This window comes from Simochromis diagramma, unplaced genomic scaffold (assembly GCF_900408965.1).
Source record: "Simochromis diagramma unplaced genomic scaffold, fSimDia1.1 OVJJ01000418.1, whole genome shotgun sequence".
Lineage (NCBI taxonomy): Eukaryota > Metazoa > Chordata > Actinopteri > Cichliformes > Cichlidae > Simochromis > Simochromis diagramma.
In genome coordinates this window covers 241,961-266,414 of record NW_024387407.1, presented here as the reverse complement: position 1 = coordinate 266,414, position 24,454 = coordinate 241,961, and the positions used below count along the sequence as shown (strand labels likewise).

At 41.0% G+C, this 24,454-nt stretch overlaps 2 protein-coding genes across 2 annotated transcripts; one reads left to right on the top strand and one right to left on the bottom strand.

The window, feature by feature from the left end:
* Positions 1-5,668: 5,668 nt before the first annotated feature.
* On the bottom strand, positions 5,669-12,084 carry LOC120720792 (macrophage mannose receptor 1-like). Its single transcript, XM_040010573.1, has 5 exons — positions 11,346-12,084; positions 6,606-6,989; positions 6,171-6,515; positions 5,997-6,085; positions 5,669-5,913 (listed from the first exon to the last, which is right to left on the bottom strand). Exons 1-5 carry the CDS (start codon positions 11,431-11,433, stop codon positions 5,788-5,790), a joined length of 1,032 nt encoding a protein of 343 aa, XP_039866507.1. The 5' UTR covers positions 11,434-12,084; the 3' UTR covers positions 5,669-5,787.
* A 10,396-nt stretch (positions 12,085-22,480) lies between these two features.
* On the top strand, positions 22,481-23,846 carry LOC120720761 (G-protein coupled receptor 87-like). The gene is made up of 3 exons (XM_040010536.1): positions 22,481-22,584; positions 22,674-22,933; positions 23,026-23,846. The coding sequence occupies exons 1-3, from the start codon at positions 22,558-22,560 to the stop codon at positions 23,690-23,692; spliced, it is 954 nt and encodes a 317-aa protein (XP_039866470.1). The 5' UTR covers positions 22,481-22,557; the 3' UTR covers positions 23,693-23,846.
* Positions 23,847-24,454: the final 608 nt, after the last annotated feature.

Genomic DNA, 24,454 nt, shown 5'->3' with positions numbered 1-24,454 from the left:
CCTCTGCAGGTACTTGGTGGTTGCAGCCTTTCTAGCGGCCTCTTCATGGTTCCCATTTGCCTGCGGGATCCCCAGGTACTTGTAACTGTCCTCTATGTCTGCAATGTTGCCTTCTGGTAGTTCAATCCCCTCAGTTCTGACTACCTTCCCTCTCTTTGTTACCATCCGACTACACTTCTCCAGTCCGAACGACATTCCAATGTCATTGCTGTATAGCCTGGTAGTGTGGATCAGTGAATCGATGTCTCGTTCACTCTTGGCATACAGCTTGATGTCATCCATGTACAGGAGGTGGCTGACAACTGCTCCGTTCCGTAGTCGGTATCCGTAGCCAGCCTTGTTAATGATCTCACTGAGGGGGTTCAGGCCTATGCAGAACAGCAGTGGGGACAGAGCATCTCTTTGGTAGATCCCGCACTTGATGGTGACTTGTGCTATGGGCTTGGAGTTGGCCTCTAGTGTTGTACGCCACATCCCCATTGAGTTCCTGATGAAGGCTCTTAGGGTCCCATTGATCTTGTACAATTCTAGGCATTCCAGTATCCAGCTGTGGGGCATTGAGTCATAGGCCTTCTTGTAATCAATCCAGGCAGTGCACAGGTTGGTCAGTCTGGTCTTGCAGTCTCGGCTGACTGTTCTGTCTACCAGTAGCTGGTGTTTTGCGCCTCTGGTATTCTTGCCAATTCCTTCCTGTGTCCCGCTCATGTATTGACCCATGTGCCTGTTCATCTTAGCCGATATGATGCCTGACAGGAGCTTCCATGTAGTACTGAGGCAGGTTATTGGTCGGTAGTTGGAGGGGACCGGTCCCTTCTTGGGGTCCTTGGGGATCAGGACCGTCCGACCTTCGGTTAGCCATTCCGGGTGTCTCTCGTTAACTAGCAGCTGGTTCATTTGTGCTGCCAGGCGCTCGTGGAGTGCAGTCAGCTTCTTTAGCCAGTAGGCGTGAACCATGTCGGGCCCTGGTGCTGTCCAACTCTTCATACTGGAGACCCTTTCTTGGATATCTGCCACTGTGATGGTTACTGGACCCTGTTCAGGGAGGTCGCTGTGGTCTGCCCTCAGATCCACTAGCCACTGAGCATTGCCGTTATGGGTTGCGTCCTTCTCCCATATGCCCTTCCAGTATTGCTCCGTCTCCAGCCTTGGTGGTGCTGTTCTCTTATTGTTCCCTTGCCACTGAGAGTACACCTTTGCTGGTTCTGTGGAGAACAGCTGGTTTATTCTCCTGCCTTCTATCTCTCTGGTGTACCTCCTCAAGCGGCTGGCCAAAGCTGTGAGTCTTTGCTTGGCAGTTTCCAAGGCCTCAGGTATGGACAGCTTGCTGTATTTCTTATGCACCTTCTTTGTCGCACCTTTCTGCAACTCCGTTAGTTGGCTAACCTCTCTCCGTGCTACTTTGATCTTGTCCTCTAGCCTCCTTCTCCATGGAGGGTACTGCCCCTTGTGGCTGTTCAACTTGTAGCCAAGCATCTCACTGATCACTGCTGCCGTATTGTAGATCAGCTTGTTAGTGTCGGTAATCGTGGTTGTAGGTATTGTCCGTAGTGCTGCATTAACATCATCTAGCAGACCTTCTGAGGGTACTTCACGTAATCTTGGTAACCGGCTACGGGGGATCCAGGTTTCAAGCTTGGCCATGATCCTATTTTTCAGGTCAGTTCCTCTCGCAGTTCCCTTTGTGTTAACATTAACTTCAAATTTGAATTTTTTTTTATTAGTTTTGTCTACTTTGCTCTTGTTTTCCTGCAGTACCACGTCCTATCGCATACCCCAGCTATGCTCTCTTTTTAAAAAAATAATTTTACTATTTTAAAGGGAAAAACCTCAGTCACTTGGACCAGTGTTTGTTATTCCATAAATGTATTTTGAATGTGACAAGTCTACCAATCCCCTGTGTAATTCATAAATATTGTTTTGGTTCTGACTATTTTGCTCTATATAATTTGATTGACTTCTACAGTGGCCTGCTATTGTTAATGGAAACATGAGTGATATCAAAAATTTTCTTAAAGCAAACATCAGCAACCCAAAATTAGCAGCCAAAGGGTTCAGTCTGCAGTTCAACACTCTCATGTGACCCTACAGTCTCCCCCTCCGGTTTCTCTTGTCCTCCTACTCCTTTCAAAAGCAAAACAAAGCAAAGCAAAGCATCCACCCTTTCCTTACCGGTGTGGTGAATTGTTTGTCAACATTTACTCGTCCTAACCTTGCTCCAGTCTTTGTCTCAGTGTAAAGTCAGTCAACACTTAAGTCCACATCGTCAGTCCAGTCACACATTCACTCACCCGCATTCACACAAGATATTGCTGATAGTCGAGACTCACACACAACCTATTCCAGTCTCCATCACCAGCAAAATCCTGTCATCATTTTTATAACAAAAAAATGTTTATGATTTTAGACTGGATTGACTCGCTGCATTTCTTTTAGACAGGAACTCACACTCCGGTCGGATCCCCATAGGTAGCCTTCTCCTCAGCCCATTGTAACAATGGTTTCCAATCATGAGCACTTTCACCTTACTTTGTCGGCAGGCAGAGGTTTGCAAGAGGGGAGTGAGCGCATGGATCAAGGCAGGATAGCAGCAGGAGAGACCAGTTATGGGGCTGTGGTTAACTGCAGGCTGACTCAGATTATATTGCGTGGAGTTGACTAGGGACAGAGACAACAAGGTTAGTACTAATCTTTCGAGAACAAGAAATATGAGAAACCGACACTAAATTTCAATTTCAAATATTTTATTGTCCCACAAGGGGAAATTAGGATTTTTCAAACAATTAACAATAGAATGAGCCTTCCTGAGCAGATTTGTGTTATAAATGGCTGAATTTCCATATTGCCAGCGCCCTGAAATTTTGCTAGCAGTTTTTACCAGAAGTCCCAACTGATTCTTATTCTTCACAGTCAAGGTATTGAACCAGGTAGCGATACAAAAACATAATGGATTAAATAAACCTTCTATAAAACAAAGACAACATGTCAGATGAGACATTACTCTGCACAATCCCAATATCAGCAGTTTTAATACTAGTACAGTAATAGTAAACAAGAGGACTTCCCAAATCAATAATCATGTCTTTAGTTTTAGACACATTGAGTGAATAGAAGGACTCACCACACCAAGCCACAAAATCTGTCACCAGTCTTTCCATTTTATTATTATCTCATAACATTTGTTTCTTCAGCTACCATGTCTCATGTGGACTTTACAGTGTCTACAGTCTCAGATCAACACATCCCTGCCCTCCAGCACAATCAGCAGCAGGGGCAGCGACTCCTCAACAGCAACATTGTACCCTTTAGGTAAAACATAGAATATGCATGATTTGCATTGTTCCCACATAATGTCAGTGATCGTATGATTCAATTCCACATTAGATTCTTGATGAATGTAGGTTATTGTTATTCAGCCCTGTTCTAATGTGCCTCTTTATAACTTTGAGCATCTGCCCCTTCAAACATATCTGCACACCCCTGAACCTAAGCCTGATATAAGCTGGTGAAATGTTTACTTATAACAAGGTGTTGTTGTTTATCCGGTTCTTCTCAGCTGTCCAGGGAAATGCAGAGATTGTCTTCCTCAAAGTCAAATATTTGAAATGGAGACAGCTTTAATGTGTCAAGGACATTATGTCATTACAACATGTCAAAGTGCAACAATAACATGTTTTCTCTAAAGTGAAGTATAACAAATTTAAATGCAAAAAAAGAACAGTTTGAGCTCTTTATCTTATTTTATTGATGTTCAGTGACGTACAGCAATGCATTTTTAATCTGTTACAGTTTATTTTCCTACAAGTGTGGGCTTCAGCCCAATCCCAAGTCGACCCTAAGATTTAAGAGTTAGTTCCTTCTCTCGTGCTTATTTAAATTTAGTTTTTTGTCTTGTGTTTTAACGCTTGTCGTGGTTAACCTGTGGTTAACATCACAGCGCTATAAACTGCAGGTCATGCCTTAAGTCAAAGTCTGCAGACATAAAGACTCACAGAAAGTTTTTCTCAAAGACCTCAGGCTTCTCATCTGAGCAGGGCCATTGGGATTGGACCGCTTACTGTCATTAAGAGAAAGTTATATATTTTATATTTGCATATATAAATATATCAAACACAATTCTACTATATAACATAACAGCAACATGCATATATTATACTTCCCAACACCAGTTTAACTAAACATATATAAATTTCTCTGGAGTTTACAGTCCGGTCTCTTTTCCCAACCTTCCTGTTTCCACTTGAGCTGCTCTTTTTTAGATTGTAGAAATCACATTCAGGTCTTTTACATTTTAAAACCGCTGAATTTAACACGGGCCTCAAACATACACAGAGAGAAAAAAACTAAAGAAACAGAAAACTTTATTGTCAAGAGTTTTTATGTTTATAGATCTGTAACAATGTTACCTGATTTATTACTCTGTAAAAACCCACAAAGGACTCATTGTTTTATTAATAGAAAAATAAGCTCAAATCACCAAGAAAACACATTAAGATCAAAATAAAAGAAGTGAAATTATCAGGACTTGAGTCTAACTTAGCATTTTAATTTACGTGTTTCATTAAATATTGCTTCTTGTATACTTGCCTATGTGATGCATTTGTGTAAGTCAGCAGAGGTTGCTGTCACAATGAAACAGAACTATGGATCCTAATAAACTGCACACAGACAAAGCCTGTGCAGTGACGTCCACAGATGGACAGGGTCTAAGGTGTTGGAAGCCATACTGAAAAACAAAAACAAGAGACTAGAGCCTATCACGAAAACTAGTGAGTGGACCTCTGATTAAAGAATTTCTACCAAACTACAACTGCAGCTGAACAAATGAGCTGTAGGTGGAACTTTACACTCTGAAATATTGAAAGATTTAAAGGCTGAGACAGCTCAGCACAGCATGTTGTTAACTTCACACATCAGTAGGGCTGCCACAAGCGATTATTTTGATAGTCGACTAGTCACCGATTATTTTTGCGATTAGTCGACTAATCAGATCATCATCCACTGGACGTAAAACGTACAGCTTATTGCACCAGCAGCATCTGCTCTCATATAACTATCATTAGCTTACAGCTTTAAGTGTTTAAGGTCTGTGCTAACTAAAAATAAAGACAAGATGATAGTTTATTAAATTTTAATAAAAATTTGCAGATTGTTTCGGTTGAGTTTAATAAACTCAGCCGTCTGCTCCTTGCTATCTAAAGTATAACAGGACACCGGAGTATATTCTCGAGCATCTCACACTTCTTATAGTAAGTTGTCTGCTTGACGTTTATTCAGCTGCCAGGAGTCCGGTGTTTTCACCGGCGCTAGTGAACCTTGCCCCCGGCTCGCTATCGAGCTGGTGGGTAACAGACGTCTCCGAAAACGTTGAAGTGCTTTTGAATATATGCGGTGTCTTGATAAACTGAGCAGATATTTGAGGTTTACACAGCTACATTTCTCACCTGAAAATATGTTATACGTTTATTTTGTGACCCAGAAAGAATAATAAGAGTAATATTAAAACTAACTAGCTGCCACCATTGTTGGAAACTGAGCTGGGCTGCGCTATGAATTCTGTGACGCTGCTTCTTCTTCTTCGGGGTTTAACGGCAGCTGGCATCCTTGTACATGCAGTGCTGCCATTTTCTGTTTCAGTCCGTTATTACACTCTTAAATCCTACAACTTATTCCTGCGTCTTTTGGGATCTTACAAAGCTTCAAAGGACGTGTCGACTATTAAATTAGTCGTCGACGATTTTGATAGTCGACTAATCGTGGCAGCCCTTCACATGAAGTGGTTCAGTCCAGTCAGACTTCAGTTTTGCAGTCACCGCCAACATCCTGCTTCTTCGACTGGTCGTCACGGTAACTCTGGACTTTCCTCCAACGAATCCTGAAGTCTGTCAGTCCTTCTGACAGCATGAGGTCTGACAGCTGGACAAAATGTGCAGATGATGAAAAACATGAAGCATAGTTTGAACTTGTGTCAAGTTTGTGTTGGTGACTGAACTGCTGACCTGCTGTGAAACCTGCTGCTGGATCTCTGTGCTGTGCATGTCTGCCTCTGACTGAAGCTTCATTTTCACCACTGTTTGCTTTGTCACTGCTAAAAATGATACACATATAACAACACAAACATTAGTGTTTTACATGATGACAGGATCTTACAGTGTTTGCATTCTGGACCTCACCTGTGAAACAGAAAAAATAGAAACCGAAGGTGCTGGGGCCATCTTCCCATGTCCCCGTCTTTAAATAAAATGCTCCATAGTACTCAGTGTGATAATAGTTACTAGGCTGAAAAGACTTCCAGTTAGTGAATGTGGAGGTTGTGTTGTCAGACCAGAAGGCCCAGGGATCCCTGTAGAGACCAATCCACACATACTGAACCCCTGATCCATTCAAAGTGAGCGTGATGTTGGATTTCTCCTCTTTGCTTCTTATACTGGTCAGGTCTGTGTGGTATGTCCTGCAGTACGACTGAGCCGCTGACCAGGAGCGGCTCTCATTCACTAAGATGTAACTTGTACTGCTGGCTGTAAAAGATTCAGAAAATGATTAATTTTGAAACATGCCTAGTCTCATAGAATTGTAGAGATAAGTAGGCCAACAAATCTTTTTCCTACCATTGTAACACAGGAAAGGGTAAGAATCTCCACAGGGTCTATCATCCATCTGTGTTTGTTCCTGAAGAGCCACACAGTATTCATTTGCATTTATAATGTCTGGTTGGCCGTTAGCCCAGATCATAAATTCATGTGTGCTGCCAACATAGAAAAGTTTTTCCTCCATGGACCACTTCCAGCTGTAACGATCATCATAGAGCCCTATCCAAGCCCAACCTTCGATCCTTGGTGAAATTGAAACAAGCAGTTGGTTGATGTCTTTGTTGTAGATGGTGACCAAGTCAGTGAAGTGTTCTCTGCAGTAACTCTGAGCTTCAGTCCAGGTCTTCACCTGGTTCACAAAGTGATATTCTCTGGAGTGGGGAGGAAGAGTGGAAAGTCCTCCTGAGAAAATGAAAAGATTTTATTTGTGTATAAACATATATTTTATATTTTCCCTTAAATTTTTACAAATATTTAAGTCATTTTATTTATTTATTTTTATAATGTTTGGTTTACCACATTTCTTGGTTCAAACTGTTTGAGGGAAGTGCTTTATTTCACATCACTGCACACCTTCAAACTTCAAACTTGTTTGAGTCCAAATGGAGGAAATGATAGCATATGAAAGAAAGTCCAACTGGTGAACGAGCTGTATTTTTAATTTTATTTATTTTTCTCTCCTCTGTAGTCAAACTGCAACAAGTATGTGTAGTGCAGCCATGTACAACTAATATAGTTCAACTAATAATACATGTATTACAACATTTTTGGAACATCATTTTAAAGGAGTGAGTACAAAATTGAATGTTTCTCAACTCTCAAATGACCTGAAGACAAAGATTGTTCACCATCATGGTTCAGGGGAAGGATACAGAAAGATGTCTCAGAGATTTAAGCTGTCTGTTTCCACAGTTAGGAACATATTGAGAAAATGGAAGACCACAGGCTCAGTTCAAGTTAAGGCTCGAAGTGGCAGACCAAGAAAAATCTCGGAGAGACAGAAAGGACGAATGGTGAGAACAGTCAGAGTCGACCCACAGACCAGCACCAAAGACCTACAACATCATCTTGCAGCAGATGGACTCACTGTGCATCGTTCAACCATTCGGCACACTTTATACAAGGAGATGCTGTATGTGAGAGTGATGCAGAGGAAGCCTTTTCGCCGCCCACAGCACAAACAGAGCCGCTTGAGGTTTGCTAAAGCGCATTTGGACAAGCCAGCTTCATTCTGGAATAAGATGCTGTGCCGGGGCTGGATATTTCAACAAGACAACGACCCGAAACACTGCTCAAAATCCACTAAGGCATTCATGCAGAGGAACAAGTACAACGTTCTGGAACGGCCATCTCAGTCCCAGACCTGAATATTATTGTAAACCCGTGGTGTGAGTTAAAGAGAGCTGTCCATGCTCGGAAGCCATCAAACCTGAATGAACGAGAGATGTTTTGTCAAGAGGAATGATCCAAAATACCTTCAACCACAATTCAGACTCTCATTGGAACCTACAGGAAGCGTTTAGAGGCAATCCAATAAACTTCATTTCACTTCTCAAATATTACTGTGTGTCTCCTATATGATATATTTAACTGACATTTTTTTATTGTAACAACCAACAATTTATACAGGAAAATAATGACCATTAACAAGGTTGCCCAAACTTTGCATCCCCTTTTTGGCTCCTACCTCAAAGCACACTGTGTTCTGTTGATCTTATGTGCTGCACAATAATGTTTAATATTTAGTATTTACTGTCATATTCCCATATATCATTGTGATGTTGTTTATTCTATTACTCTTGTTCTCTTCTGCTTGTTTTCTTTTTTCTTTCTCAACAGGTGATCCAGGTGATCGATATATGCATTTTTTTTCCTCTGCTCATTCTGTTGGTTTTTGTTTTTTGGCCCTTCTCCCCCGTCCCTCTTCTCAGCTGTTTTTCTTTCCCTCTTTCTTTCTCCCCTTCTTTCCTCCAGTCAAGTCTGTCCCGTATTCAGTAAGTGAAAATGAAATAAACAATAAAAGGTGAATCAAATGGACCATTACGGCAAGGCTGGGATGGTCAATTAAATCCATTGGGCATCTTTCTTCGCCTTTAGACAATAATTCTGATGGCAAAAGAGCCAAACGGGACAGGCAAAAAAAAACAAAAAACGCACGTCCTTTGAAGCTTTGTAAGCTGAACGATAGGCTATAGGCTAATTGCTAACTAGAACAACAATACGTTGTTCACGTGGAACAGAAAGCGCAAGTACGGAAGACAAGGGGTTGTCACATGATTCGGAAGGCATTGTGGGCATTGTAGGCTCGGCATTTTGCCGTAACACGGGCAGAAATATTGCAGTTCAGTGCATTCGTAACTGGAATTTTTCGTGAAACGGGGTATTTGTAAGTCGGGGTTCCACTATACAGCAAAAGTACTTACTCAGTTCAAAAGTTATAGTGCTTCTCCATACAATGGGTTTTGTTAAATAATATCATGGGTTTGTATTAACTTTAGCTTTAACTGAGCAGACCAGCAACATATTCCTCCCAAAAAGTTCAGCCATTTGTGTACATGGATATCACTAAAGGTTAACTTGACTTTAACCATCTCATGTCACTTACCTACCAACTACTCCTGGCCCTTTTTTTAATCAGTTCTGAATTCTTCAGTAAATCCTTCTTTTACATTTTAAAAGATTAGATTTCATTATAATGTCTGTACACCATAATAAGCATCGTATCAAAAAATGAAAAAACGAATCAAATTCCTGAAAATATCACACTATGTATAGTTTAAAAACTTAGCATATCTATCTGTCTATCACAGCTACTGCTGTGAACTCAGTCCACTATCTTAGTGAAGTGGCTGTGTTAGCTTGATAGCTGTTAGCTTATTAAGTATTGGTGCCGCTGAGAATTGGTTTGCTGGCATGTCAATAAAACTGACTTGGAAAACATAGAAATCTAAAGAAAATTAGCATACTTACTGTGATACAAATAATACTGGTAATGGTCAGCGCTTTATAGCTGGTGTTCCTGGGCTTTCAATGAATCTCCACTCCCGCCCACTCATATTGCAAAGCAAACAACGGCAAAAAAAGTGGGCGAACCTCCATACATCACACGAAATTACCTCACAAGTCGAGTTTTTCTTGGAAGAAATACATTCAAAGCAAACAGCTAGTTGACTGTTTTTACAGCTAGCAGTTGATATAGGCTTTTTTTAAAATCATAAATTCACTACAGTAAATTCCTAATTTTTGTCATATATTTTTATAACAAACTTTATGTGATGTTTCAAAAAGAAATTTGTTAAACAGTGTGCATAATGTTAGTGCAAGAACCTGTGAGCAACTGATAATAGTCAAGGTCTTTTCTCAAAAAGACATAAAAAAAAAAACTCTTTTATGTTTGTGGTCAAATTGACCCCACATATCGAAACATTTTAAAGATGGGTGCGATATAACTGAGAGAAATATGTGAAATTAAATGAAGTTTTTAAGTAGCGGGTATTTTTTAAGTTGTCTTAAACTTTTGATCAGGACTATATGCACCTTCATTCTCTGCAACACATCAGCCAGTGCTTTCCCTTTACAGTCATAGTCCCTACATTTAATAATGGATTGGATTTATATAGCGCTTTTCAAGGCACCCAAAGCGCTTTACAATGCCACTATTCAGTCACTCTCACATTCACACACTGGTGGAGGCAAGCTACAGTTGTAGCCACAGCTGCCCTGGGGCAGACTGACAGAAGCGAGGCTGCCATATCGCGCCATCAGCCCCTCTGGCCAACACCAGTAGGCAAGTAGGGTAAAGTGTCTTGCCCAGGGACACAACGACCAGGACAGAGAGCCCAGGGATCGAACCAGCGACCTTCCGGTTACAGATGCGATTCCCAACCCCCTGAGCCACGGTCACATTTAAAATCCCTACTCTTACACACCATACTGCCTTTACCTCCCTCTATTTATACACCTTCCCCCAATCCTCCTCCTTTGTCAAAGCCCAGCAGTTTGTAATGGCACTGAGCTTATCAACAGCACTGGTGCTGGGAAATGTTAACTCAGGGCGCTAACAATCCAGTATGGAAATGTACTTCTTTTCCACATATTTGACTGTGACTTGATGTCAGGTGCCATTCCTGGTACAAGTCTTCTTATTTTATTTTATTTTATTGGGCGACCGTGGCTCAGGGGGTTGGGAATCGCATCTGTAACCGGAAGGTCGCCGGTTTGATCCCTGGGCTCTCTGTCCTGGTCGTTGTGTCCCTGGGCAAGACACTTTACCCTACTTACCTACTGGTGTTGGCCAGAGGGGCCGATGGCGCGATATGGCAGCCTCGCTTCTGTCAGTCTGCCCCAGGGCAGCTGTGGCTACAACTGTAGCTTGCCTCCACCAGTGTGTGAATGTGAGAGTGAATGAATAGTGGTATTGTAAAGCGCTTTGGGTGCCTTGAAAAGCGCTATCCATTATTATTATTATCTGGGCTTGGGACTGGCATGATACAGGACACATTGGCTGTTGTTAAAAACTGTAATCCACAGTAACCATTTAGTTTAATAGCTAAACTAAATAGTAACACAATTTAAAGTGAATGCAGGTATTGTGGTATAAGTAGGTAAAGATTTTCTCTCTGTCATTGTTGTAAATGTGTTAATAAATACATTTATTTAAAAAAAACTTAACATGTAATCTGATTACCCAAATGACATCAATCTGTCTCAGTAAGTTTATAAACAATATTTCAATGTTTAATATTTTATATTACTGACCTGAGAGCAGCAGGATGAGCACTAAACAGGTTTCTTCCATTCTTTGCTTCTGTAGAACAAATATAGTCGTCATGATTATTTTTGTCATTTTTTATCATTTAGAATCAGAATCAGAAAAGTGTTTGTCAGATATTGAACAGATTTACAACATTAGGAAATTGCTGCGGTACTTAGTGGGAAACATACTATAAGACAGACACTTAAAATAAATAAATAAAAATAAGAAAAGTGCTAAGCAGATTGATATATACATTAATGCAGGTGATGATCGGTGCAAAAATGGAACAGATGCAGAGAACACAATATAGGTCATGTGTTTGTGGTGGGACCAGTCTTATGGTTATTGTTCATGAGTCCAACAGCAGAGGGGACGAAACTGTTCTTATGCCGAGAGGTTCGAGTCTGAATGGACCGGAGCCTCCTGCCTGAGGGGAGCAGGTCAAACAGACAGTGTTCAGGGTGGGAAGGGTCAGCTGTGATCCGAGCTGCACGCCGCAATGTCCTGGAGCTGTAGGTTTATTATCTCCAGTCTGATAAGATGCTTAATATAGAGTTTAGTGTGTATATCCAAAATAATTATACCTTTTGAATATCTAAAAGTCTATTGTGACTTTAAATGGTTTCAATCATCAATCATAAGTTTATATGTTTTGTCATTAATAAATTAATGATGCGTAACTTACCGGGCAGCTCATCTAGTCATCTGCTGACTGGGGCTGACTTTTAACAAGGTTTTTGTTTGATTTCTTTGTATATTTTACTGTCAAATGAGGACATCAAGAGGGAGTGAACTAAAGTGAAGGTAATGTGGTAATGTTATGGTAATGGGGCGATCGTGGCTCAAGAGTTGGGAGTTCGCCTTGTAATCGGAAGGTTGCCGGTTTGAGCCCCGGCGTGGACAGTCTCGGTCGTTGTGTCCTTGGGCAAGACACTTCACCTGTTGCCTACTGGTGGTGGTCAGAGGGCCCGGTGGTGCCAGTGTCCGGCAGCCTCGCCTCTGTCAGTGCGCCCCAGGGTGGCTGTGGCTACAATGTAGCTGCCATCACCAGTGTGTGAATGTGTGGATGCCTGAATATGTAAAGCGCTTTGGGGTCCTTAGGGACTAGTAAAGCGCTATATAAATACAGGCCATTTACCATAATGTTATGGTAATGTTTTAATAAATGTTAATTAATAATATTATTGCATTCATGTTTTTAAGCCAATGCTGTAAACACACTTTTCTAAACTATTACAATATAAACCAGTTTATTGATTATCACCTTACCTTCCGTACTCAGGCTTATCTGTAATTTTTGAAAAGGTAACAATTGTCAGTTTGTCCAGACAGTCTACAGAAGGTTTGGCACCATATGAAAAACCTCTGCAAGGTTACAGAAAGGTGAATACTCTTTAACAATATTCAAATCATTAGGGAAATCAAGCCATTAAAGGGGGAAACACACACACACACACACACACACACACACACACACACACACACACACACACACAAAGAAGCTCAGACATGTTTCTAAGAATCAGACAACATGGGTGTTAGTAACAAGCAGGGAAGATATATATAAATGGAGTCTATGCTTGTCATTTGTCTTCATCATTCAGGGCACTGTACAATTTATTAGGAGGCAATTCATTTTTGTCAACTATACTTAAAAAATATTAATGTTCTTGTAGGTAGAACTTAACAACAAAGCATTTTAACTTAAAAAGTACTTTGTGCACATGTCCATGTTTCAGTGAGCTGACTAATCATTTTAAAACCAAAAAGAAAAAACACTCCTTCACTTAAATTTTTGAGTATATTGAACAAAATCTTTTTGTCATCACTTAACAACAGAAAATATTAAGCTTGTGTAACACATAAAAGTGAGTCTGAAAACCCTTTGTGTTTGAATTGCATGCCCTGTACCATCAGAATCAGAAAGACTTTATTTATCCCCAAGGGCCATTAACATATAACAGAGCAGCATGACAATGAAGATAAGGATAGGGCAATAAGAGTGAGATAATAAATACACGGTGAATAAAGAACTGTAAGTTAACAAAAGTTAGTTAAGTGTCGGCAGTAGAAATAGACTGTAGAGTAGTTTATGTTTCTGGTGTGGGAAGCGTTCTTATCGGCTGGAGTTAAAAAGCAGAGTGCCTTTGGGGACAAAGGTGGCGCTCCTCCTCTCAGTCCTGCAGGAAATGCAGCAGAGGCGTCGCCCAGAGGGGAGCCATTGAAATGTGGGGTGAAGAATGTGAGAGGGGTCGTTGATGATTTTGGCTGCCTGTCTAAGGACCTGTTGGCTGAAAACCTGAGCCAGAGTTCTGACAGGCCAATGATTTTAGAGCACACTGAAGCAGTGTGCTGCAGTCTGTTCCTGCTCTGAACGCTGAGGGAGTGGAACCAGCAGGTGATGGAGAAGGTCATGATGCTTTCCAGGAAGGCATAGTAAAAAGTCATCATGATGGGTGTGCTGACTCCAAAGGAGTTGAGTTTCCTAAGGAGGTATAGCCGTTGGTGGCACCTCCTGAGAATCTCCTCTGTGCTGCGGAGAATTTCAGGAGGTTGTCAAAGATGGTTCCCAGGTATTTGTACTCCTCAACTACCTCCACTGGCTTCCCGTGGATGGTGGTGGTGACTGAAGCAGCCAGATCCCTCTACCTACTGGAGAAGGACACCACCATCTCTTTGGTTTTGCTCACGTTCAGTTCAAGTTTGGAGCTGTCACACCACTCTACAAACTCCTGAAGAGTGGGCCTGTGGTGTTGTGAGGGGCCTAAAAGCAGTGACATGAGAACTGTCGTCAGCGTATTTAACCAGGTGACAGTTGGGCTGTGTGGATCTGCAGTCATCAGTGTAGAGGATGAAGAGCAGGGGGGGAGCACACAGCCCTGAGGGGAGCCAGTGGAGGTGGAACAGAGACCGGAAAGACAGTTGTTGACCCAAACTTTCTGAACCCTGTTGGTCAAAAAGTCCAATATCCACAGGATCAGCTGATCATCCAGGTGAAATTGGGAGGAAAGTTTAGTGGCCAGGATCTGAGGCTGCAGAGTGATGAATGGTGATGAGAAATCAGCAAACAGAAGTCTGGCCGAGGAGTCAGGGAGCTTAATTTGTTTGTGGATGGAGTCCAACATGAAGATTTTTGCATCATCAACAACTCTGCGTGCACGGTAAGCAAACTGGAGTGGGTCCATCACGGGGTCTTACGATGTGCTGTTTTATGATCTTCTCCATGGCCTTTATCACCAGGGAGCTGAGGGCCAGAGGACGAAGATCATTCAGAGACTTTGGGTTGTTTCTTCTGGGGATGGGGATGACTGTGGAGTGTTTCCACAGCTGGGGGACGGTGTGACTATCAATTGAGTGTTGAAATGGAGTCTGGAACACACTTCCTAGTTGCCCTGCGCAGTGCCTCAGAACTCGACTGCTGATGTTGTCAGCTCCTCTCCCTGGCCCTCCTGAGGGCTCTCAATAGGTCCTCATTCCTGAAGGTGACTGCAGAGCTGCCAGCTTTGAGTGAGGATCTGGAATCTTCAAGCTGGGCCATGTTGTCCATCTCAAACCATAATGAAAACATTATTACAACTGAAATAGGAAAAAACGTTAGAGGAAACAAAAAATCTGAGGTTGGCAACACTTCCTGGTAGGTTTCATGTTTTATAGTGTTTTATTAATATGTACTAGTTATATAATTTTAATGTGCAAAACATTTTTGTCACAAAACAAAAACTTTGTAGTTATTTTTTGTAATGTAGCAGAGTGAAGATGTTAAAAAAAAAAACTCTAGCTAGCCATGTTGTTAAACTAGCAAACATTCCTCAGAAATATGAATCTGTGATAGTTTCACAATGGCTGCTGAATGATATGAACTGAATAGCCCCCTAATAAACTGCCCTGAATCATAAAGACAAATGTCAAGGTCAGACTTCCCCACTTCTTGCTACTCACACCCATGTTGTCTGTTCCTAAAAACACATCTGACCTCATTTGCTTTTAGGTTTTTACCTGCTTTAACAGCTTGATTTCCCTACTGATTTGCATGTTCTTTAAATAGATTCACCTTTGTGTAACCTTGCTTGTGTTTCTTTGGCCCAGAGGTGCGTCATTTCCAGATATATTTTTCTTTTAGGCAAGCACAGGTATGGACACATCACCAAAAATACCACTATATGTACTTTCGGAGCAGCACCACAGCAGCACCACTTCCACTACACTACATGTAGTTGTTTTATTGTCAATAAAACTCTGAAACATGAGCATTATAAAATTTATTGGTCAATATATCATAGAAACACGTTAAATGAAAGTTTAAAGTTTACTTTGGTGTGAAAACATTTGACGGCATAAAAATCCTGTTGGCACCAGTGTTGGGCAACTTACTTTAAAGAAGTAATTAATTATAGTTACTAGTTACTTCTTCAAAAAAGTAACTGAGTTACAATATTCTAAAAGTAATTAATTACTTGAAAAGTAACTATTGAGTTACTTAAAAAAAAACGTTTAACCCTCTGGGGTCCAGGGTATTATTGTCCATTTTAACTACTTTTGATTTTCCCTCCACATTTCACCTTTAAAAACTATTTACTTTGCCTTGTTTGGTATCATCGTTTTCAGCACAGCCTCACGTGTCTGAATTTACAGTCATGTTTTCATTTTGACAGACTGTATTAACACAATTGAACAATTGATCTAAAATCAGACAAAAAACATAAAATCAGAGTAGAAAAAGTTTATTTTTTACTGTAACAACCACAAACATGTTTAATGAATCATATTTCATAACTTTAAATGCAAATATAAATTGTCAATTTTAAAATCCTATGCACAAGTTTTGCAAACAAAGTTATTTGCATCCATTTAACTTTTACCTTGATTTTTTAAATAACCATTTCAAACTATTTACAGAACAATCAGCTGTTCTTCAATAAGATGCCACAAATTATTTGTGAAACTCCAAAAACGTAATTTCTGTCCACTCTAAAGGAGAACATCACAGCCTGATACCTGCAGGTCTGACAGCAGCAGGTGTGTCACTCCTGTTTCTACCTGGAGACAACAGTCGCCTCATTGTTCTGACACACAACACAAAACTATCCACAACACTACACACTAACTACACAAGACAACACATTAACTACACACTCCAAACACGCTAAACGTCACAAATCTCTCACGTCTCAAAACTCGCTCTCTCTCTTTCTGCTCTCTCTCTCTCTCTCTCGCCGTCACTCCTAAAACTTCCTGTTTTTTTTGTGTGGTTTTTTTGCTCATAAGCAGAGAGTGCTCGCTGCGCTGTCCTTAGACAGTAAACGTGATGAAACTATTGAGGAAAAAAAGCCGTGTGTATATTGTTTATCATGACTCTGGTTTTACGTGGCCTATCAACACAGTTTACAAACTGGTATCTATCACCTTTGCTTTGTCTTTAAGTGGTCATGTGATTGGCTTACCACGACTACTTTATTCTTCCTCAGTCAAACAGCAGCACTCATGCGATTGTTTTGTACATAAAACAATCTAATAGGAAAATAAGGATACTAAAGATATTGATTTCATGACATTACCGTCCGCGGGAGCGCGCAGCTGCTCAAAGCCGTATCGTCTAGATTACTTACATAGTCAGCTACTTCCGTGTGACTGATATAAGATGCAGTAAGCTGAGCACAGCTTCAACCGTCTGTTTGTTGAAAAATAGTAACGGACCGCAATTTCTTGTTAGTAACTCTAACGCCGTTTTAAGGATAGGAATAGTAATTAGTTAGATTACTCGTTACTGAAAAAAGTAACGCCGTTACTAACACCGTTACTTGTAACGCCATTATTCCCATCACTGCTCGACATAGAGTTTTCAGTGGGAGAAAGGAGTGGAGGAATGGAGGATAGGGACAAGTGGATGAGAAATGTGTCTGACAGCCAACTGACTCAAACATGGGCCTCCAGAACTGTTTGCCCGTCGCCGCCGTTGCCGTGTGCACGGTCGGCCTCCAGAACTGTTTGCCCATCGGCGCCGTTATTGTGTGCACGGCCGGCCTCCAGAACTGTCTTGGTCTTTGTGTTGTCGACCCCCGGGTCGACCCCTGAACTTTTCTCAGACTCTTGTTGAGCTCTAGTTCGGTTTTGTTTTTGATCTGTTTTCCAGTGTGCTTGAATTGTTTGCTTGCGTTTTTGTTTGGTTTCTGGTTTTCTGTATTTTCATGACCATTTACACTGAAAATCCTCAATGAAGGCATCAAAACTATCAACGAACATATATGGAATTATGTAGTAAACATAAAAGTGTGAAATAACTCAAATAAAACATGTTTTCTATTTTAGATTCTTCAAAATAGCCACCATTTGCTTTTGATTACTGCTTTGCACTTTCTCTCCATGACCTTCATTATTTAGTCACCTGAAATGGTTTTCCAGCAGTCTGGAAGGAGTTCACAGAGATGCTGAGCACTTGTTGGCCCTTTTGTCTTAACTCTGCGATCCATCTCATCCCAAACCATCTCAATTGTGACTGTGGAGGCCAGGCCATCTGGCGCAGTACTCTATCATTCTCCTTCTTGGTCAAATAGCCCTTACACAACATAGAGGTGTGTTTGGCATCATTGCCCTGATCCCTGCTTATCAAGACTTGCAATTGGGAAATGAATGTCACCTCTCTGGTGGGGAAGGAGCCCAAGTTAGTGCGTGAGGTTGAGAGGTACTGGCTAGATATAGTCAGGCTAACCACACCGTACGCTTGGGCTCTGGATTGAGTCCGGACTGTCGTCTGCGCTCATGCATCACAATACCCAGCCTCCTTGGAGTCCCTTGGCCGGGTGCTGGAGGGTGCTCTGCCTGGGGACTCTGTTGTCCTACTGGGCGACTTCAATGGTCATGTGAGCAACGACAGTGAGTCTTGGAGGATCTTGATGGGCGGAATGGCCTCCTGGATCTGAACCCGAGCGGTGTTTTATTGTTGGACTTCTGTGCAAACCATGGTTTGGCCATAACAAACACCATGTTCGAACATAAGAGTGTCCATAAGTACATGGACACTCTAGGCCTCAGGTCGAGGATTGATTTTGTAAATGTATCACTAGACTTGCAGCCATATGTTCTGGACACTCATGTACAGAGAGGGGCTCAGCTGTCAACTGATCAGCAGTGGGGTTTTTTAGCAGGTGTTTGACCATAAAGGCCTTATTTGTGCAGTCTCCTCCTAATAGTTGATGTAGAGATTCTGAGGTGCTCTTAACTTTTGCGATTTGTGAGGCTGGTGACTCGGGTGAATGTATCCTCAGCAACAGAGGTGACTCTTGGTCTTCCTTTCCTGGGGCATCCTAATGTGACCCAGATTTGTCATAGAACTTGATAGTTTTTGGTCTTTAGTAGGGGAGACCGGGGATAGTTGTAACATTTTTGACATTTCTGTCTGTAAACTGGAGCTCTTTTAAGGTAGTGGATTCAAAATGTAATGCAAAGTATTTACATGTCTCGGCTATTAAATAGTGCAGCTATTTTCTCTGCAGCACAATTACCCATTGCATGACATGACCTCAAACACAAAGAGTGAAATGTTACAATTAACCCCATAGTCTGGGTTAGTTGTAACATATCCTGGGGTGAAATGTAACACAATGAAATAAGGGTACTAACAAAACATTAACATGTAATCTTTGTTTATTCAACACATGAATGCACTTACATCCATTTATGTAGCTGTGTGTGTGTGTGTGTGTGACAGAATGCAGAAATCTAGCTTTTGAACATATTCCAACCCCCCAAAAAAGACAAATTATGGAATTTTCTGCAACTGAATATTTCATTAATTTTGGTTGGTCTTCCTTGAGTTTGGCCTCATTGGCTCAGTGGGCATCATAACCTACAACTCTTGCACCAATTTTGAACATAACAATGAAGCTGAAAAAATGTAGTTGTTCACCAGCATCGCAATTCCATTACTTTTTATCATGGCTTACCTTGGTGTGGTTTGCAAAGTGCTTCAGAAAGATGAGGAAATCTGTTTCTTGCACCCATCCTGATTATTTCCACTACCAGTACTTCTACTGGTCCATCTCTGGCACAGTGGTCTGCATAATGTATGTGTGGGAACACAAAACAGTGGAGGAATTGTGTTGCCAATGGCATTAACCGCATATACAAAAGCGACCAGTGAACCTCTCTCTGCTGATGTCGTTGCCCCAACTTGTTTAATATAAGTTAAAGTAATAGTGTGGTAAGTTGTAACATCTGCATTATTGTTACAACTAACCCAGACTGTTGCTGTTACAACTGACCCAGACTGTTGCTGTTACAACTGACCCAGACTGTTGCTGTTACAACTAACCCAGACTGTTGCTTGTTCACTAACCAGACTGTTGCTGTTACAACTGACCCAGACTGTTGCTGTTACAACTAACCCAGACTGTTGCTGTTACAACTGACCCAGACTGTTGCTGTTACAACTGACCCAGACTGTTGCTGTTACAACTGACCCAGACTGTTGCTGTTACAACTAACCCAGACTGTTGCTGTTACAACTGACCCAGACTGTTGCTGTTACAACTGACCCAGACTCCTATAGCCATGAACTAGCTAACATTACAGCCAACGGCTAAAACATTAGCACTAAAGACCTACACAGAATATATCCCCATAGACATACAAATAACATAATTTAAGTTTGATGAGTTTAACTGCAAAGCAGATAATGCTATTAGAAATTGAAATAAAGTAGAAAAACTTACTTTTTGCCATAAAAATGACTTTTTTTCGTGTTAAATTGTCTGTGTTTGACAAAATGTGCTGATTTTTCACATGTGATAGCAGAACTGAGTTGGGCATGCACAGGATGAGTCACATCATTTGAAACTTAGCCCTGATTGGAGAAATTGGAAGTGTTACAACTGACCCACGTTACAACTATCCCCGGTCTCCCCTATATATAATAATAATCTTAGTGTGCTCCCCGAACAGCACCACAGTCTCAGGAGCATCCATCGCAGAAATGTGGCATGAAGTTTTCGATAGATTTGATGAGTGAGTATTTTTAACAGTATCAAAAGGTGAGGAACCATAAACAGCTCTGGAGGTGTTCAGATGAGATTCACAGACAGTCTTCAGGCAGATCAACTTGGATGAGTAAACACTGGTCTCAGAACAGCCAGGCAGGCAAACATTAGTAGACTCTAACTCAGTGGTTGTGGACTTTCAAACAGTTTTAAAACTAGCAGACATAAGCACATAAGAAACACATTCAGAGTGCACCGACAGAAACTCAGTATGAGTGGTTCGTGTGGTTCATTTGTGCAGGTTTGAACACAGTGATCGTACTCAGGAGCAGAGAGAAAAACAACGTACCCTTTGGAGAGGTGGTCTTATTCGAAACAAACTCCGGAGAGGATCATTCGTGGTGAGAATGTAATCCAACCATCTGAACCCATTATCGGGTTTACGTTCCAAGTTTGAGCAAAAAAAACAAACATCCCATGATCACGTATGCTTCGTATTGTGGGATGCAAGAAGTTGCTATGTATGTACAAGGTTCTGCACATGCCAGAGTACTTCTGTTCTCCAAAGGTCCAAAACAAAGCACCACATTTTTTTTATTTTATTGCTTTTATTTTATTGCTCCTCCCCTACAGAAGAAGCCAATGAGAGGACTAAACATTCTCACATGGTTTGTAGTGACACATTTTGGTTGGATGTGCATCATAGCCATCGTCCCCCCAAGACTCTGGAACTCACCCCTCTGAATCTGAGGTCTGTGCACTCATGGATCTCTTTTTCAAAAGTGAAAACTAATGTTTTTAAACCTTGTTTTAAGGAAACGTTTTGCTTTTCTATCATTTTTGCTGTGAAGCTCTTCATAAATTAATATAATAACCTGACATTCTGTTGGCTAAAGTGTTTACTTAGATGAGTGGTTTGTGTGGAATGTGCAGGTGTTTGAAATGACCTCAAAGTATTAATTGACTGAAATGCTGTTTACCACAGTGTTGGGTTTGCAACACATGTGCAGGCATTTCAAAAATATTAATAGATTGATATACTGGTAAGAAAAAGTTTTACCCAGATATATTCAATTTATTCTTTAAAAAAAATGCTTCGCACACACTATTAATCAGCTTTTCTTGCACTTAAAACTGCAGAAGGATAAATTAAAAAATATAATATAAATAGATAGATCTAGATTTTCAGTATTAGCATGTTGTTGGCCTGAAGAAAAACAGGAAGTACAACAACGATTGCAGGTAGCTGTGTGGTTACTGTGTGTTTACTGATCTGCTTTAAACTACAGTGACACAGTTAGGCAGACAGTACGTAACAACCGAAGCTTCTGCTGCTCATTAAAAACAGCGTCAAACAGAGGTAAGTCATTTTTATTTCTATACCTGGATCCAATGATAATGAACAACATTCATGGTTTAATTAGGAGCGCAGCGTTTGTAGTTAAGCCAAAGATTCCTTACTTGTGCCCTGCGATCAATAGTATGCTGCATACATGTTGTAGTTGAAGGCAACAGATGACCAGGAGGTAGAGCAGGTCGTCTAACGCTGTCACAGGCACAGCAATAAACTGAATACTGAGATGTACTCTCACTCGCTTTTGGATCAAGTGAATGCTTTTCTGATATTAAAGAATTTCAATACTCGACCCTCAGTTATGACTAGATGAAAGAAGGCAGTCCTAGATACTTAAATAATCTGTGTGTTAACTTTAGACCTGCCAAGTTTCTAGATTCATATACATTTAAATGATGTGATATTACTACTGCTGGCACAGCAGGAGCTATTTTGATCATTCCAGGCACTTAAAGGACATTTCCTGATTATAAATAACTAAGTGTTAGCAGGGCCCAAAGTAAACCAGGTCTGGTTAGACACCACGTTGCTAAGATTTGTAGAGATGAATGTGTTCCTGCCCTCTGTCAGAACAATATTGAACGTGATTAAAACACTAGGTGATCTTACTCACATTCAAAGAGATCATTCCCACTTTAGTCAAGGGCTTAAATCAGATTAATGAGACATTTGATTCATTTAGAAAGACATATTACTACAGACTGAACATTAAAGATTAAAAACCATAAAAGGGGTTTCTTTTAAAGATGAAGATGATATCTATGCACGGTTTGTTTCAAAGAGGGGGGTTTATTTTTAATCTCCAGAAACATGGCTGAGCCAACAAACACAACTTCATCTTACAATCAGACCTGTGATCTGGCCGTCCCGTCAGTCAGCCCCGTCTTTATGGTTGCCTACAGTCTGGTGTTTCTGGTAAGTTTCAAAATTTAAGATTACGCTCTGTTTGAAATGTAGTTATTACTGAAGTCCTGTTCTCTCGATCCCTTCTGTGTCCTCTTAAGGTGGGTTTGTTTCTCAATGGCATCATCGTGCGGTTTTACTGTTGTCGAGCTCGGCAGCAGGCATCAAGCAGCTTGATGGTCTACCTGAAGAACCTGACAGCTGCTGACTTCCTGCTCTGCCTCTGTCTGCCACTCCGCATCACCAAGTACGCCACCAGCTCTCTCACCATTCGGAGGCTCTACTGTAGCTTTGGAACTTCTGCTTTCTTCCTCAACATGCAAGCCAGTATCTTATTCATGGGGTACATCGCTGCCAACAGGTAAGGAACTAATAATTTATCATTTATTGTAAAATTGACGTCTGCACTGATTTGTGAGTTTGTCTACTGCCTCCTTTCTCTTCTCTCTCCAGGTATCTGAAGGTGGTCCATTCTTCAGGGCCCCACTTCCTCCAGACAGTACGAGCTGCATACATCATCTCCATGATCACCTGGGCTAGTGTCCTGGCTCCAATAATCACCTATACCATACTATTTTTCATTACTCAACAACCTCTGACCTCTGACCCTGGTTGCTGTGAACCCCTCATTAGTGCATCAATTAGACCGATCTACAAAGTCTTCCAGGCCTCCTCTTTCATACTCTTCCTGTTGGTCCTCATATCCCTGGTCTTCTTCTACTACAGCACCTCCCGCAGGGTGTTGCAGGAACAGAAGAAGCAGCTGGCCTCCCGCCACTCTGAGAAACTTGTGAAGTCTCGCAGGAACATATTGGTGCTTGTCAGCATTTTCTGTGTTTGCTTCATCCCGTATTACTTGGTTCGGCTTCCCTTGGCATTTCAGTTGGGCGGCAGATCTGTGCGTCAGGTGTTCTACTATTTAATGGATGCAACCACAATACTGTCAGTTTTCAATGTCTGTTTGGACCCTGTTGTTTACTTTTTCCTTTGTAAGAGTGTCCGAGCTCAGGTGAATCTGAAGATTCCATCCAAGAAGACCAAGAGCCGACAACCAAACAAGGGGAGTGAGGAGCAGCAGACAGTTGTTACAACAGCAGCAAGTCAAACCAGTGAGCTGTAAGAAAAATGTAAACAGTTTAAAATATCCAGATTTACTTGAAACCAGGCCATGGATCCCAATTCAGTCTGTGAAGGTTCTCAGTCATCCAGGTCATCATAGTCTCCCAGAAGCTTCTTCAGTTCTAGGGTCAAATGATACCAGATACTCCCACTGGGTTTAAATCTGGACCCTAGAACTGAAGAAGCTTCTCGGATGAGAAGTGAAATGTCTTTAAGCAACTTAAAGAAGTCCAGATGCTTTTCTTTCCATGCTCCTTTGATCCCAGTTGAGATAAATCCACTCCAATTAAAAATGTAATGTAAAAAATCTAAAATAATAGGATGAAAAAAGATAGTGTTTACAAGAGTTTGCAAGTTACAGTGTCTGATTTACATAAACTGAACAACTGGTCACATTCATTCCAACAATTCATGTTGTTAATATGCCTGAAAAATGATTTCAACATTTTCACAAATTAAAACGATTCTTTCTGCCTCTCAGCAGTATTTTTTTATATTTCAGTGCACAAATGAATAAATGTTTTCACAGCTTCTGCTTATTAAGGAAAGCTCTAACATTTTTCTGCTTTATAATGTTTCTCTCGCTGCATAACTACAGATGTCTGATTCCACAGTTTTATTCTGTCTTCATTAAAGACAAAGTTTTCATGTTGGTGTGTTCAAACCTTTGACTGTTACCTTCTCAGTTTGTGAGAAACTCTCCTGCTGATGTCACACAAAAGGAAACTATAACTTTTCTCATTCAAACCACCAATAAATTATT